The sequence below is a fragment of the Halichoeres trimaculatus genome, unplaced genomic scaffold (genome assembly GCF_033239565.1).
Source record: "Halichoeres trimaculatus isolate MK-OKI-2021-1 unplaced genomic scaffold, fHalTri1.1 fHalTri1_scaffold_23, whole genome shotgun sequence".
Classification (NCBI taxonomy): domain Eukaryota; kingdom Metazoa; phylum Chordata; class Actinopteri; order Labriformes; family Labridae; genus Halichoeres; species Halichoeres trimaculatus.
The window spans coordinates 13,972,175-13,986,195 of NW_027437201.1; the positions used below are offsets into that span (position 1 = coordinate 13,972,175).

A 14,021-nucleotide genomic window follows, 5' to 3' on the forward strand; every position below is an offset into this window, starting at 1 on the left:
AAATGAAGCTCAGTTGTCAGATCTACATTGTTATAATCTGGTAGCTCATGGATTAGGGTCAGGAAGAGATTTCAGCTCCTGAGTGGTGAAAATCCAGTAGCCAACCACCACAATTGAAATCTCAGTGTGTGGATTGTTAATTTACTCCTTCATCATTATACAACTTTCTCATCAAATTATTTCTTTTCTGAACTCCCCAGGCTTTTGTAAACTTTCTGCAGTTGTCCAACGGGCTCTTCAGCAGTCATTGTTTCATTGGTGTTAATGTTTTGTGGTTACTGCTGCTCGTATTAAAGATGCTATGAGGAGGATCTGTTTTAATTGCACTCCCTCGCCACCTTGTGGCCTGGAGTCTCTGCACACTGTTGTAAATTACTTTTAGCGAGATGTGTGTTTGTTGTGGAATCAAATGGAGATGGGATCAAAACAAATTTTTTGGATACAACATGCCGAGGTAAGGTATTTATCAGTACAGTTAAACAGCACTATGGTTTGAAATGTGACATCGAGCAAACGTTGCAGCCGGCTATATGTTAGCAACATCTGCAGCCCGGTGCTCTGACATATCTGTAGGTTAACGTGACAACAGTTTAACACTGTCAGTTTGTAAGTAGTTTAGCAGCCATTATTATTTTTATTTACCATAGCTGACAGCCCAGTGCTCTAAGACAAGTCCATAATGTGTAACGTTAGTAAATCCTGGTTAGCTAAGTCATACCAGTGACCAAGCAGAGCTAACGTAACCTCACTCTTCATTTTATTGATAGTCTTTCAAGTTTAAACAGACCACTGCAGAATAACTGCTGACTGTGGGTTGGAATGGACATTAGCATAAACAGATTAGCCTCAGTGTTATAGAGTGATACAGTCCGAGCTAAAGGCTAATTAGCCTTTAGCTCGGACTGTATCACTCTCCCGTTTATCTTTCTTCTGCTCTTCTGTCCTTTTTCTGTCTGACAGACTCCTGTGTCCACCATCACTACAAAATTAGTCATAGATCTCTGTTTTATCTGTTCTCACTACTCAACTCCATCATCCGCCCGTGTGGTGTTGTCATATAGACCTAGATGTGCCATAAATAGGTCCTGTCCTGGTTGATCAGATTAGTAAGCTGAGAAGTAGCAATTTAAAATTGCCTGTAACCTGTAATATTGGGGTTGATAATCTGATTTTAACGTGTGGATAGCTGTCAGGCGTATATCTAGAAGGAAGCCTTTTTCAAGATCACTTTCAAACTCCTCACAGCCCCTTTAATGTCTGTGCTGCAAAAACCAGCGTTCAGGTAATGCAAAATAGTTCAACGTGTTTAGGACTTTTTTCTTACCCTTGGAACACTAGTTGCACATATTTGCATTAACACAGTGAAAAACATCTTCACAAGTGATGCTGTTTTTCCTTCTCCATGTGGCCTGTAGCAGCCTGAGGAATATGTTGTAAATTAGTAAACGAAGGCAACTGTTATTGGTTGTTTTAATCAGATGAAGCGCTATCAGGAAAATAGATTGGTTCCTGTCAGCCGATGTCATATCTGATGACTTATCAGATGGTTTTATATCACGTATTCTCAGCTGTTGCCAAAATCAGAGGAGACATAAACCAGGATGTGATAAAACTAGTTCAGACTCACTTTGAAAAACACTTTTCAGCGCCCCGGTTTTAAAAATACCAGATTTACTGATTTGAGAGCTGCTCAACATTAACACCAGCCTCAGTGATCCATTAACCTTTTACCATCCTTAAAGTGAGGAATAATCTTATCTCTGACCCTGCAGCACACACCGATCCATGCTACTGGCCTAGTTCCACCGCTCCACTGGATGTGTGTCCGGGTTCAGTGCCCTGAAACTGAACTGATCAGTCTGAACTCTGTTTCACCCTCTGTCTGCTCATCTGCCAGGGTCATCAGCCCATCAACCCTCTGCTTTGATTTCCCTCCCTCTATGCTTTCCAGATTTCTCTCCTATTTTCCTTTTCTCCACACAACTTACTGATTTAGTAAGGATAAAGGAATGTGTGTGTGTTTCTGTGAGTGTGTGTGTGAAGGGGACCACCCACCCTTTGTATGCAGAGTAAATACATAAACCTTCATCAGCAGGCTTTACCTGTTGTAAAGGGCTTCTTCTCCAAACACTGACACACGTTAATGATCACAGCACCCAAATCTTTTTACTTCATTTATCATTTCTGTATAGAGACATGAATTCATTTTTTAAACTCTGACTGTTTTTCTGTTTTGTTTTGTTTTTCATATTAAATGTTGTCAAGTTTAAATCAGTGTGACAAAAATTAGAGCCCTTACTTTCTGAAAGTAAGATGGAAATGTTGGTATCTGTAGTGTGTCTCTTTATTAAAGGTGCAGTGTGCAGTTTTTAGCAGAACAAATGTGCAGACTCACCTGAATATAGAAATTAATTTGCTTTTGTCAAATTGGAATGACCTTTTACATCTAGCTGATGAGTGAGTCCAAAAAAAACTCTTGTTTGTAGTAAAAAGGAAGTTATTTGAGTGTAGACTTTTTCTTAAGGGATAAGCTTGAAAAACATTGGATCATACTCATCTACTAAGACTGAAAATGTAAGAAAGGTAGCGTTCACTCCGGAATCTGATCGCTGGATATCACTTCATTTCTGCACACCATAGCTTTAAGACTACTGACTCGTACAGCAGGGGAGCTTGGAGAAACAGTTTGCTCATTTCTGCACAAAGTGTAAAGCAACCTTAAATCACAACACTTAGCTTTGTATCGCATCCAGACAAAGTAATGCAAAAAAATATCTTCTTAAAACTTCTTGAAAGATTTCACTCAGCAAACTCCCTCTTACAAATCCAAAGAAAAAGTAAATAAACCATTTCCTTCCCGTCTGCTCTGCACACACGGACGTTTTTTCCGCTCAAACACAAAAAGCACAATGAGATCTCCAGTAGATTTTTCATTAAAACAGCTTTATTAAATAAAAAGCTCATACAATATAACATATGTCACATAAATAAGTTTGGGTAAGATAGAAAAGTTATATAAACAGTGTCTACATTACATATTTACATCGTCCTATAGATACACCTCTGACTGATTAAAGTGTTCCTGTCTGCGTATAGTGCCTCTCGTTTAGTTTAACCTCAGTACAACAAAAAATACACACAAACCCAGCGTATTAACATCTCAATATACACGATAAAGAATCTACATTATGTACAATTTAAACCAAGTCTGAAGAGTAGGATTCAATTGTTTTCAGTTCAAATTCATGAGTCTTTGATCGATTTCCTCAAACTCCACAAACATTGTGATTATACTGTAGCACAGATGATTTTATGTTTCACTCTACAAAGATTTAGTTTTGTGCATAACTGGTAAACTTAGTTGGCAGATTGTCCACAGGATAAACCGTAGGTCCCGTTTTCATGGTGGGCGGCCCGTTTAAAAGAGTCCAGTGACACTTAGTGACCACTTCTACCAGGAAGATCTTCAACAGGACCTTTGCGAACTCTTTCCCCACACACATCCTGGAGCCTCCTCCGAACGGGATGTACTGGAACCGGGACGAGTCGCTGGAGGGCTTGGTCATGAAGCGCTCTGGCTGGAAGTCTTCTTTGTTGGGGAAGATCTCAGCCACATCATGGGTGTCACAGATGCTGTAGATGACGTTCCAGCCTTTTGGGATCTGATAACCCTGAAGAAACAAGAGAAGAAAGTCGGTAAGAGTACTGTTTGTAGAATCTCAGGTTACATTTTGATTTGGTTCAAATTAATCTTTGTGAACTTACATTGAGCTCGAAAGTCTTCAGAGCCACTCTGAAGCCTCCGGGAACAGGAGGGTTGATCCTCAGAGTCTCTTTGATGACACAGCCGGTGTATTTCAACTGCTCCAAGGACTCAATGCTCAGACTGTGGAGGTCCATACCCTGCTCCTCCTGGAGACAAAGAAAGGAGGCGTTAGGAGATGCAGTAAAATCTAAATCAATCACTGTGGATAAGAGTTTTTGTTTCCAAAGTCGACTCAAACTTTAATTGGTGGAGTCATGAACTCAAACAATCTGACCAGGCTTAAGTTGTTTACATTAGATTATCTTCTAAACTGTGTTGGCCTTCTAAGCTCAGGCAAGTCTCATTATCCCGATCTGGGTTTAACAGTCTGACTCTAATAAGCTTTACCTAGAAAGCCTCAATGTGACAAACTCTCTCAAGGGAATGTATGTATTACCCTAACCCTACCGTGCCCTCTGATACAACAGCTGAGATATCTTACTATAGATAATCACGAGGAAATGGTTCAAGGTCCCTGAATAATCTGACACCATAGTTTGTGAAGCCAAAGATCAAATATATGTTTTCTCACACGCCAAAAAAGAGTCGCCACTTTTCCTGTGCGGTCACCACTTCTGTTTTATGGCTGTTACTGAAAACTATGTTTTCTGAGAAGCAAAGAAAAAATGATCTGATGTCATCGAAGGGCTGATAATGGCTAACAACAAGAGTTCAGTGTTTGGGAATGTTTGGAGCTGCTGGTCATAGCAGAGTTCATGTATGACGATGGAAAAAGGTACATTTCCAGTTTTTAAGGTCAACCATGATCTCATCTAATTCTGTCATCCTTCTGGTGTCTTCTATAGAAATTTAAAGCTCCTTTGGGGAATATTCAGTTTGTTTATTTTCTGCTTAAAACATGAAAAATAACTCCTGAAAGGAGCTTTTAAGGGGATTCAAATTTTGGGTAACTAATCAAGGCATATCCTAAAAAGGGCGATAAACACAACTAACAGAATAACATAGCGGGGGTTTTATTACCTTCTCCATTAGTTCCTGTCTCAGTTTGTCCACGACCTCCGGGTTCAGTCCCAGGAACATGACCAGAGAAGTCGCCGTGCTGGCCGTGGTTTCGTGGCCTCCAAACAGCAGCTCTGTCGCAGACTCCTTCATAGCCTGGAAACAGATGTTTAATCACAGAGTGAGTCCAAACTGTTGATTTTCAGAACATTGGAAAGGATGCTGTCATTGGTTAATGTGATTATTTTAGTACCTGCAAGCTGATTGGTTCCCCGTTCTTCCTGTTGTTGTCTATGAGCTGCTGCAAAGCATCTCTGTGTTTGGACTCTTTGTCTGACTCCTGCAGCTTCTTCTTGATGTTCTCCTCGATCTTGGAGTGGATGAAGTTCCTCGCCTTCAGACCCTGGAGGACAGAGAGGAAAGATTTTACTTCTCTTTTCTCTTTTTCCTCTGACTTTAAAAACCTTTGGAGGAGAGTGTGTTTGTTTCTCTTACCCGGTACAGTCCGCTGAACGGCACGTCGATGGGCAGAGAGAACAGATTCTTGATCATCTCCTCAAAAGCTTCCACCAGCTGGTGCTCGTCAGTCTTAATCTGCTCCGGCTGGAAGCCCAGGAGGATCCTCATGGCTATGCGGAACATCAGCCGCTTCATCTCCGGGTAGACCAGCACACAGGAGTCCTTGTTCAGCCACTCCTTCACTGCAGCCTGGACCTCCTCCTGGATGACGGGGATGTAGAGCTCCAGAGCCTCTTTGGAGAAAGCTCGCATGATGGCCTGGGGGACAAGAGGACAGGAGGAGGGGAATTAGACTAGGTGCAACTTTCCACCAAATCTGAGTTCTTATCAAAATAAATCAAAGTTATTTAGGGGCCAGTAAAGTGTCTGAAGTTTGTACCAAGCAAGACCACGCTTATTCCCAACTCTTACTTCAGGATTTATTTCTTTTACACTTAGTCAATGCCTAACTTTTGATTGACTCTTATAAATGTTTTCTTCGGGAACTGGATGGCACAATTTGAAGACACCAAGTACTCTTAAGCAGCTTAAAAACTCCCAATTTACAGAAACAAGTGTTGATTAAAGTTTTTGTCATTTGATAGGATTAAAGAATCACAGTTATAATGCCAGTTCACACCCTCCTTAAGTTTAGCCAAATGAGATTTAGAAATCTAGAAAAGAGAAATGCCCCTGCTGAGAAATATGATGAGGCTGGAACCTCATCCAAAAAGCAGATCCACTATGTTGCAGAAGTTTTAAGTGGACTCACCTTCTTCTTGCTCTTGTGTTGGGCTCCGTGCACACTGGAGAGCGTGTCCGAGCCCAGGATGGTGCGCACAGAAGCGGGCCACTGCACGGACACGAGCCTGTGCTCCCCCAGCAGAATCTGACGGACGTTATCCGCTCCTGTCACGCGCACTGTGGGATTCCCAAAAAGGTGTGTGCGGTAGATGTATCCATACTTCTGTCTCTTCATGCGCAGGAACTTTCTCCTCTGCAAACAGAGACAGAAAGAGTTCAGATCGATACGTAAACAGTGATGACAGCCGCACAGACACTCAAAAACCCCTTCAGATTTAAAAAGTTAATGCGACCAATACATCCATAAAAGCAGTGAAGGTTATCTTTAGTTTTTAAAATCAGAGTAAAGATTAAAAAGATGCGTTAAGACCATTTTTATGTAAAAATAGTTAAAATTTTAGCTACTTAAAAAAAAGTTAGAAATCCCCTAAAAGTTTCCATTGCGCGCCTGGAGCATCCTCTCAGGATATTCTACATGTGTGCGTAAAGTTGTGCAGCTGCGGCTGTGCTTACCTGCAGGATGAGCTGCAGCGTCTCTCCAATGAAAGGTAAACCCATGGATCCGGGGGGCAGCGGGCGGGAGCAGCTCGGGTCTCTCCCTCGGATCATGTAAACCTCCCAGAGCTTCAGCGCCACTAGAAAGAGTAGGATAGGCAGCACTATGGTGCACAGGAAGGTGGCCAGCAGCGTGCTCAGAGCCATGTTTGCAGGAGAAGCAGTGAAGCGCAGGTGAAGCTCTGTCAGCGACGGAGGCTCCGGGCTGCTCATCCTGAGCTTTTATAGTCTGCAGAGTCCGCGGGCCAGCCTGTTACCTTCTCCTCCCTCAGATAAATTAGTTCACTCAAAGTTCATCTTTAATTGTGGGTGTCGTTGGGCTCCGCCTCCGGCCTGTACTGGCTGACTCGCCTCACCATTTGTTCCAAGGGCCGCATCTTTAATCCTTACCTCCTGTTGCACGCAGACAATCCACGGAGATTTCACTGAGAAAAGGTGATGATTCCCCGCGAGACAATGGAAGCGCGGCCCAAGACGCCTTTGTTGGGAGCTGGCAGCTAGTTTACACACTCATTAGCTCGGCTTAAGCACCGCTTGTAGGATCAGTAATCACGCCTGCAGGGCGGCCTGCATTCAAGAGCAAAATGCTTTTAAGCAGCACATTTTCAGCAGCGTAAAAACATGGAAAGGAGGCTCGAAGAATGTCTTAATCCCTCTCCATGTGGGACTCACCGGTGCCACTCACAGTTTAGCCTCAGTCTTCATTCATCTGACTTTATTCTGCAGGAATGCCTGCTCACAATCAGACTTCATTGACTCGTGCTCCTGATATCGGTCTGATCCGCTCAGTGTTTTTAAAATGAGCGTTAGATGATCATAAACACGCCTCTGTCCTCTCGTTGACTCTCAACAATCTACCTGTTTTCAGGTTGAGCCTCCTCCTAATCACCAACAAGACTTTAACCTGTGTGTGTGTGTGTGTGTGTGTGTGTGTGTGTGTGTGTGTGTGTGTGTGTGTGTGTGTGTGTGTGTGTGTGTGTGTTATAAAAATTATATCTCTCTTGGAGGGTTCAAACTTGGGTCAGCTGAGAAGGGAGGGGGAGAACGCGCGCGCGCACTCACACATAAACATGCATGCACGCACGCGCACGCAAGGTTATCCCTCCGCCGCATGTAAAGTAAACACGGAGCTCATCTCACCACATCCTCACTCCGCGTTTGGACTCATGTTTTTTACGATGTGCCATAACGTTAGGCCGTGTGTGTGTATGTGTGGAAATGTGTGTGTGTGTGAATGTGTGTGTGTGGCAGGGCCAATCGGTCAGAGTGAGACAGCTTGGCTGCTGTTTTTACAGCGACACATTACATGGATGATCTGTTTGTTCTGGCTGACTGTGTGCGCCCTGAGCTTCACCCCTACATGACGGCACAGAGACTATCACTATCAGTGTTACAGTCATATCTCCTGGATTCATCTCATGGATTATTTATCACCTGATCTCCCATCACTGCTTTAATGTCAAATTCCAGGACTGATCTTTTGACTTCATGCTGCTCACACACACAGGGCTGTAGCAGTCACCTGTGATTGGAGTGTCTGTTACAATATGCACTTCATATAGTTATACAAACACTGTGCAAAAAGAAACTTGAAGTACATTTAGACCACTGCATAAACTTAGACCTCAACAGACCCTTTTACACCAGACATGTTGTTTTTATATGTTCCTGCATCCTCTTATGTCTGATCCTACTTCACTGTAGATCCCATATGATGCATCTGTAAATTTTTCACACCAACTATCACAGATCTCTTATATCTTGAGAAAAAATGGTGCAGCTCTTGTTTTATTTATTTTTTTATATCCCTGAAGTGTTTTGTGTCAATAATATTCTGTTTCCTTGTTTTCATCCCCTGTGACATGAGATCTCCAGCTGTCTGGCCCGTCCCCATCAATGTCAAATTGTGACTGGGTTTTGGAAACAGTGTGAGGACTTAAATGTGGCCAATATTATGTTAGCACTTTTATCCAACTTCCTGATAGTTTCCAACTTCTGAGAAGGAACTTTTCTTCTGCTGTTTGAGTTTGGTGTTATAAATATATGTTTGATTGAGGTTGTGCTTCCACAGAAGGAAAAGGTGGTGGCCGATTTTTAGAGGAAGCATTGAGTCCAGAAGACTACAGCAGAGCTTTTAGCATGTTGCTTTTTATCTTTACTCCATAGCATTATCGGAAGAAACTTCAGAGAGTGTGTATGAGGCGTGATCCACATTATGAGTGCAAAAAGCTCTGTTCTCTGTCAGACAGAGAGCAGCGGCTGATGCTTGTTCAGGGTGAATGGGTTTCCAGCTGCTCATGTTGTAGCTGGTGAGTTTTTCTCATCACGATGTGAATGTGTTCAACAGGATTCTGCTGTTCAGGTGTGATAAAGCCGGAGGGAGGGAGGGTGAAGGGAAGTTCAAGTGTAGGCCTTTACCTCATGTTACTGCTCAACAAACTCTCTGTAAACCTGCAGGACGGATGGAAACCTGCAGCTTGGTGCTGCTACATGTCCTGGATACAGCTGAGACTGTCAATGGGGCAGCGTCAATGTCACACTAATGGGCTGTTCATTTTGTATAGCATTAAACCAACCTTTATTTGCTATTAAACTCAGGCGGTTTAAAGAGTGCAAAAGTTGGTACAGGGTAGTGGGGTGGGTTGGAAATTAGGAGGTTATGACATAATTGAATTACAGTTGAGGGTGCAAAAAATAGTCAATGTAGAGTTCATGTAAATGTAAACATGTGAATGGTCATTGAGGTCATTACATAAATTTGTCAGTTCCATCAGTCTCATAAACTTCATGATATTTGATACATGACTCGTAAGTCCAGGGACAGTAATATTTGAGACAAGAATATTGCTGTTTCTTCACTACCGATTTTACTTATCGATTTAATAATTAATTTTGTATGTAAGGTTTTTTAAATACACATGCAAAAGCTAAAAACAAGCACAATGGTGAGAATAAATGCACTGACATCAAAAGTGTTGTAAATGCTAGAATGTTTTAAAGCAAAAAAAAAAAAAAAAAAAAAAAGAAGAAGGATTTTCAGCTGGTTTCTCCTGATGAAGACTGTCTGCCCTTGGTCACCTTAGAAAAGTACCAACTCTGTACTGAAGAGTATTTATTTCAAAATGCATGCTTGGGTCCACAGTGAAAAAAACACATGAGGATTTTAAGATATTGTTGTCTTGAGTCCTCAAATTCTGTCAAACTTTTTCTCTCCTCATACTCCTGTAGCTCAAATTTAAGGGAGGATTTCTTTATGCTGAAATCGACTGACTGTAAAAGGATAAACAAGTTTACTCCTCTATAAAATGAAACGTTACTATCTAACTGCTGTCCAGGAAAACCCAGATAAGAGGGGGGAAACTGTACAGCTGATACACACATGATCAGATCACACATCTGTTCATGTGTTCATTTATTTTACCAACAAACACACACTCACATAAACGCACTCACGCGCGCACGCTCAGACGCACACACAGCAGAGTGCGCAGTCAGCACAAGTCCCGCGGCGCGTGTTTGTATCTCTCCTCCTCCCGCAGCTCGCGCGCTGGCTGACCCGCTTGTGACCCTGACATCTCGGTGAACCCACGCGCGCAACCAAGTTCACCAGAGAGAGGGGGGCGGGGATCTGTTTAAACACTTATGTACAGTCATATTTCTATGCTAATCAATAAACTACTGACAGCAAATAAACTTTTATTCATCTCAGAAAAGAAGAGGAGGATTTGTACAATGCACAGCTTAACTTTATGTCTCTATAAGAAAGTGTGTGTGTGTGTGTGTGTGTGTGTGTGTGTGTGTGTGTGTGTGTGTGTGTGTGTGTGTGTGTGTGTGTGTGTGTGTGTGTGTGTGAGGGAAACCTTCATCCAGGTGAGTGGACATGAATCAACCCTGTTTATGGTGGGAGCCCTTCTTGACTTGTGGGGTTTGTAGTTTGAGGTGCATTCTCAGCAGGAGGAGGTCAGAGTGTCAGGCTCCAGGTTCAGCATGAGGTCACTCTCTGAGTCCACTGACACCACTTTCTCTCTGCAGACTAACAGTAGAGAGCAGCTTTAATGCATCATCCATCATTTAACATGCATTCATCTCTCTGGGGATGTAAGTAAACATATTTCTGTACATGCACAGATCACAATCTCAAGTCCCCTTCAGGACAGGGCTTGAGGTGCACACAGAATAACAATGATCTTGTGTTTTTTCCCGTTTTGTAGCTCAAAACTCCACAAAATCAGTTGTGTAAAAGATATTTCCTGCATACTAACATTTTCTTTTAACTGGAAATATACATCAAGCTTCAGCTTTCTTTATTTCTCACTTATTTCACAGATCAGACCACAAGTTTGTGATACATACTGTCTCTCCTGGATATTTTGCATACAAAGAACATCGACTGAGGTAAGATATAAACAAATAACACACATGCTCTGTCCTTGTTAAGCATTTTTAATTTCATGTCAAATTGATACCAAATTTATAGATTAAAGGCAATTTACTTTTCCTATCCACACACTGCTGCTTTCAGAGTTCTAGCATCTAAGAGTTCAGACATTATGGGAAAAGAAACACGTTAGTGCAAAAAAAGTCATGAAAATAGAGCAAAACTATGAGGCATAAAGAAAGTTCCTCACTGGGGTCTGTGGATGACACTGGTTGCATGAGGGTTAAGCAAATGTTACTGATCTACTTTGGAGCTACAGACTTTCTAGTTATATTTGAATCAACAAAGTCGCATTAATTTGTCTTGAAATCAAACAAAATGGACAAAAAGTAGAGCAAGTAGAGACCAGAGAACAGAAGCTTCAGCTTTGTGAGGTGTGAGAGGACATAAAGACGCAGAGACAGTCATAGTTGTAAAGTGTGTGAGGATATCAGACGGTGAATGTGTCTCCTCTTCCTCCTGTCTGCCGGCTGTTTTGTCTGAATGAATGTAAAATCTGTTTACTGCCTCGTTAAAGTGTTTGATCCCTGCACTAAAATACTTCTCACTCCTGTTGACACTCAGGAAGGAAACACTGCCCCCCACCCCCTGACACACACACACACACACACACACACACACACACACACACACACACACACACACACACACACACACACACACACACACACACACACACACACCCTTTCCTCCTTTCTCGCTGAATTAACACAGGAGTGTAATATCTGCTGACTTTACACACAGGCAGGGGTGAAAACCCCTTTTCATTGCTGGGGGAGACACTGAACAGTAAAATTTCAGGGAGACATTTCTTGGGGAGACAAAAATAACTGCAACATTTTTTGCATAGTTACCTGATACTTTCTCAAATGTCTTACATAGTGATAATAAACAATAACTAGTTGTGTCACTGTTCCGTATAAGTCCACATTCCACTTGTCTACAGATTTTTTTAAGCACATCCAGCAATTTATTGTATTTTTAGTAAAAATTTCTGAAAAAAAGTGAGTGGTTAGCCTTGTTTTTGTTGTTGTTGTTTCTTCAAAATTTCCAATGTTGCTACCATAAAATGTGTACATGGAGGGCTCATAGACCTCTTTAGGGTGTTTTTAGGGAAAGCCCTAGTAGGGTTGCATTGTGTTTTTTTTTTCCCAGCATTTTATTTTTTTGTCAATATTCTGCAAAAAAAAAAAACACGGCAAAGTTCTTTTTTTTTTTCAGAATTTTGACCAAAAATTTATTAGGGACGGAAAAACACGATGGGGACCATCCTCAGGCCAAATAATAATATCTTAAGGATAAATAAACCCTGGGGGTTCACACTCTAGTGTTTTTAAACTTCAGAAAGTTTTTTTTTTTTTTTTTTTTCAGAAACAAGGCTAACCCTTCAGTTTTTTTTCAGAACTTTGACCAAAAATAAAATTCTGAAAAAACACAATGGGGACACTCCTACAGCTTCCATTAAGACACCCTAGGGGTTTATGAGCCTTCAGGATACCTCTGTGAGTATGCCCATTGTGTTTTTCAGCATGCTATTTTTGGTCAAAATCCTGAAAACAATGTAAGGGTTTGGCCTTTCTTTTTAATTTTCCAAATGTGAAAAACCAAGGAGCACATCACTTCTCTGATGAGGGTTATATATTTACTTCTGACAAAAATCTCATACATCCCCTCTTAAAAAAACTGAAATATTCCTTTAACATAGAAACTTTATCACTAAGTTCTCATGATCATCACATCTCAGAGGGAAACACAAAAATCTTGCACCTCTAATAGTTTTTTTCTAGGTTCAACACTAGAAGACTGACTTTGGTTTTACTAACACTAAACATAAACTATCTTTCTCATCACTTTTTCTTTGATTCTTTTTCTGTGTTGAAAAACAGAGGACTGTTTGATGAATAAAAGGTCACAATGTTAAATTAGAGCGGTGGCAGAAGTAAACAAGACAGTGGAGCTAAGAGAGAATCGTGACCCTTTGAGGAAAACAAACACATTTCTCTCTCCCTGTGTGTGTGTTTGTGTGTGTGTGTGTGTGTGTGTGTGTTGGCAGGGTCGCTCCTGTCCAGTGATAATAGAGCTCTCCAAATGTCTCTCGCCTCATTACATCTGCGGCGACAGGGATCCTCGCATTCAAGCACTGACCCAGGCCAAAGTTCACATGCTGTTTCCCAGTTAGCGTGTGTGTGGTGGGACAGAGCGAGGCTCCGAGCGAGAGATCCAAGATGACAAAACTTTCACAGAACAAGCGATGCTTCTGTTGTTGTTTGAGTGTGAGAGGGGGAGAGGGTAAGCACACACACGTCCACATCACAACCCGCGATTCAGTCCTACATTAAGAAATAAAATGCTGCCATGTCTTAAAATGGTTTTTGGGGATGAGGGCCGAAACAGGATAGAAACATGAGACCATTGTTCATGTGTAATTTAGCATTCTGTGCAAGCTTCTCAAATCCCATACCGATGTTCAAGGTTAAAAAGTATTTATATTTGTATTTTATAGTGATATAAATTCATATAAGCATGCATGGGTGCAACAAAACATTTAATCTGTGAACTGATAAAGATCTGCTCCTCCAACTTTACTCTGAAGAAGGAGGATTGAACATTTTCCCCGTCCATCCAAACCCGACAACCAGTTTACACTCATGATAAACAAAAAGAGAAACCAGACTGGAAGTGTTGGAACGGTCATTTATTTTGGATGATACAAATAGGCAGATATTTGAAATCTTTTGGACTGGTATGTACATACTTCACAATTTTACACAGGGTTTATGCTTAAACATAATATAGCATTTTCGTATGATAACCATGCAAATGAGTGGAGAGAAGGTACCAATGTAAGTCACTGAGCTCCTCACACCGTCCAGCTGTTCACCAAGTAAGCAACGAATGCAAATTCAACTCTTCTTAATTATATAATATTTACTTATTCGTCTATCGAGGTGCATGTCACAA

The 14,021-nt window shown here is 41.5% G+C and overlaps 1 protein-coding gene across 2 annotated transcripts; it reads right to left on the reverse strand.

Moving 5' to 3' along the window:
* Positions 1 to 2,959: 2,959 nt before the first annotated feature.
* cyp26a1 (cytochrome P450, family 26, subfamily A, polypeptide 1) lies at positions 2,960 to 7,516 on the reverse strand. 2 transcript variants are annotated; one of them, XM_074663165.1, is made up of 8 exons: positions 7,295 to 7,516; positions 6,581 to 7,189; positions 6,036 to 6,260; positions 5,261 to 5,542; positions 5,019 to 5,168; positions 4,787 to 4,921; positions 3,766 to 3,912; positions 2,960 to 3,671 (listed from the first exon to the last, which is right to left on the reverse strand). In XM_074663165.1, exons 2-8 carry the CDS (start codon positions 6,833 to 6,835, stop codon positions 3,333 to 3,335), a joined length of 1,533 nt encoding a protein of 510 aa, XP_074519266.1. In that variant the 5' UTR covers positions 6,836 to 7,189; positions 7,295 to 7,516; the 3' UTR covers positions 2,960 to 3,332. The 2 variants fall into 2 exon arrangements, with proteins under 2 accessions (XP_074519266.1, XP_074519265.1); XM_074663164.1 differs by having other exon boundaries at positions 6,581 to 7,516.
* Between the last annotated feature and the right edge of the window lie 6,505 nt (positions 7,517 to 14,021).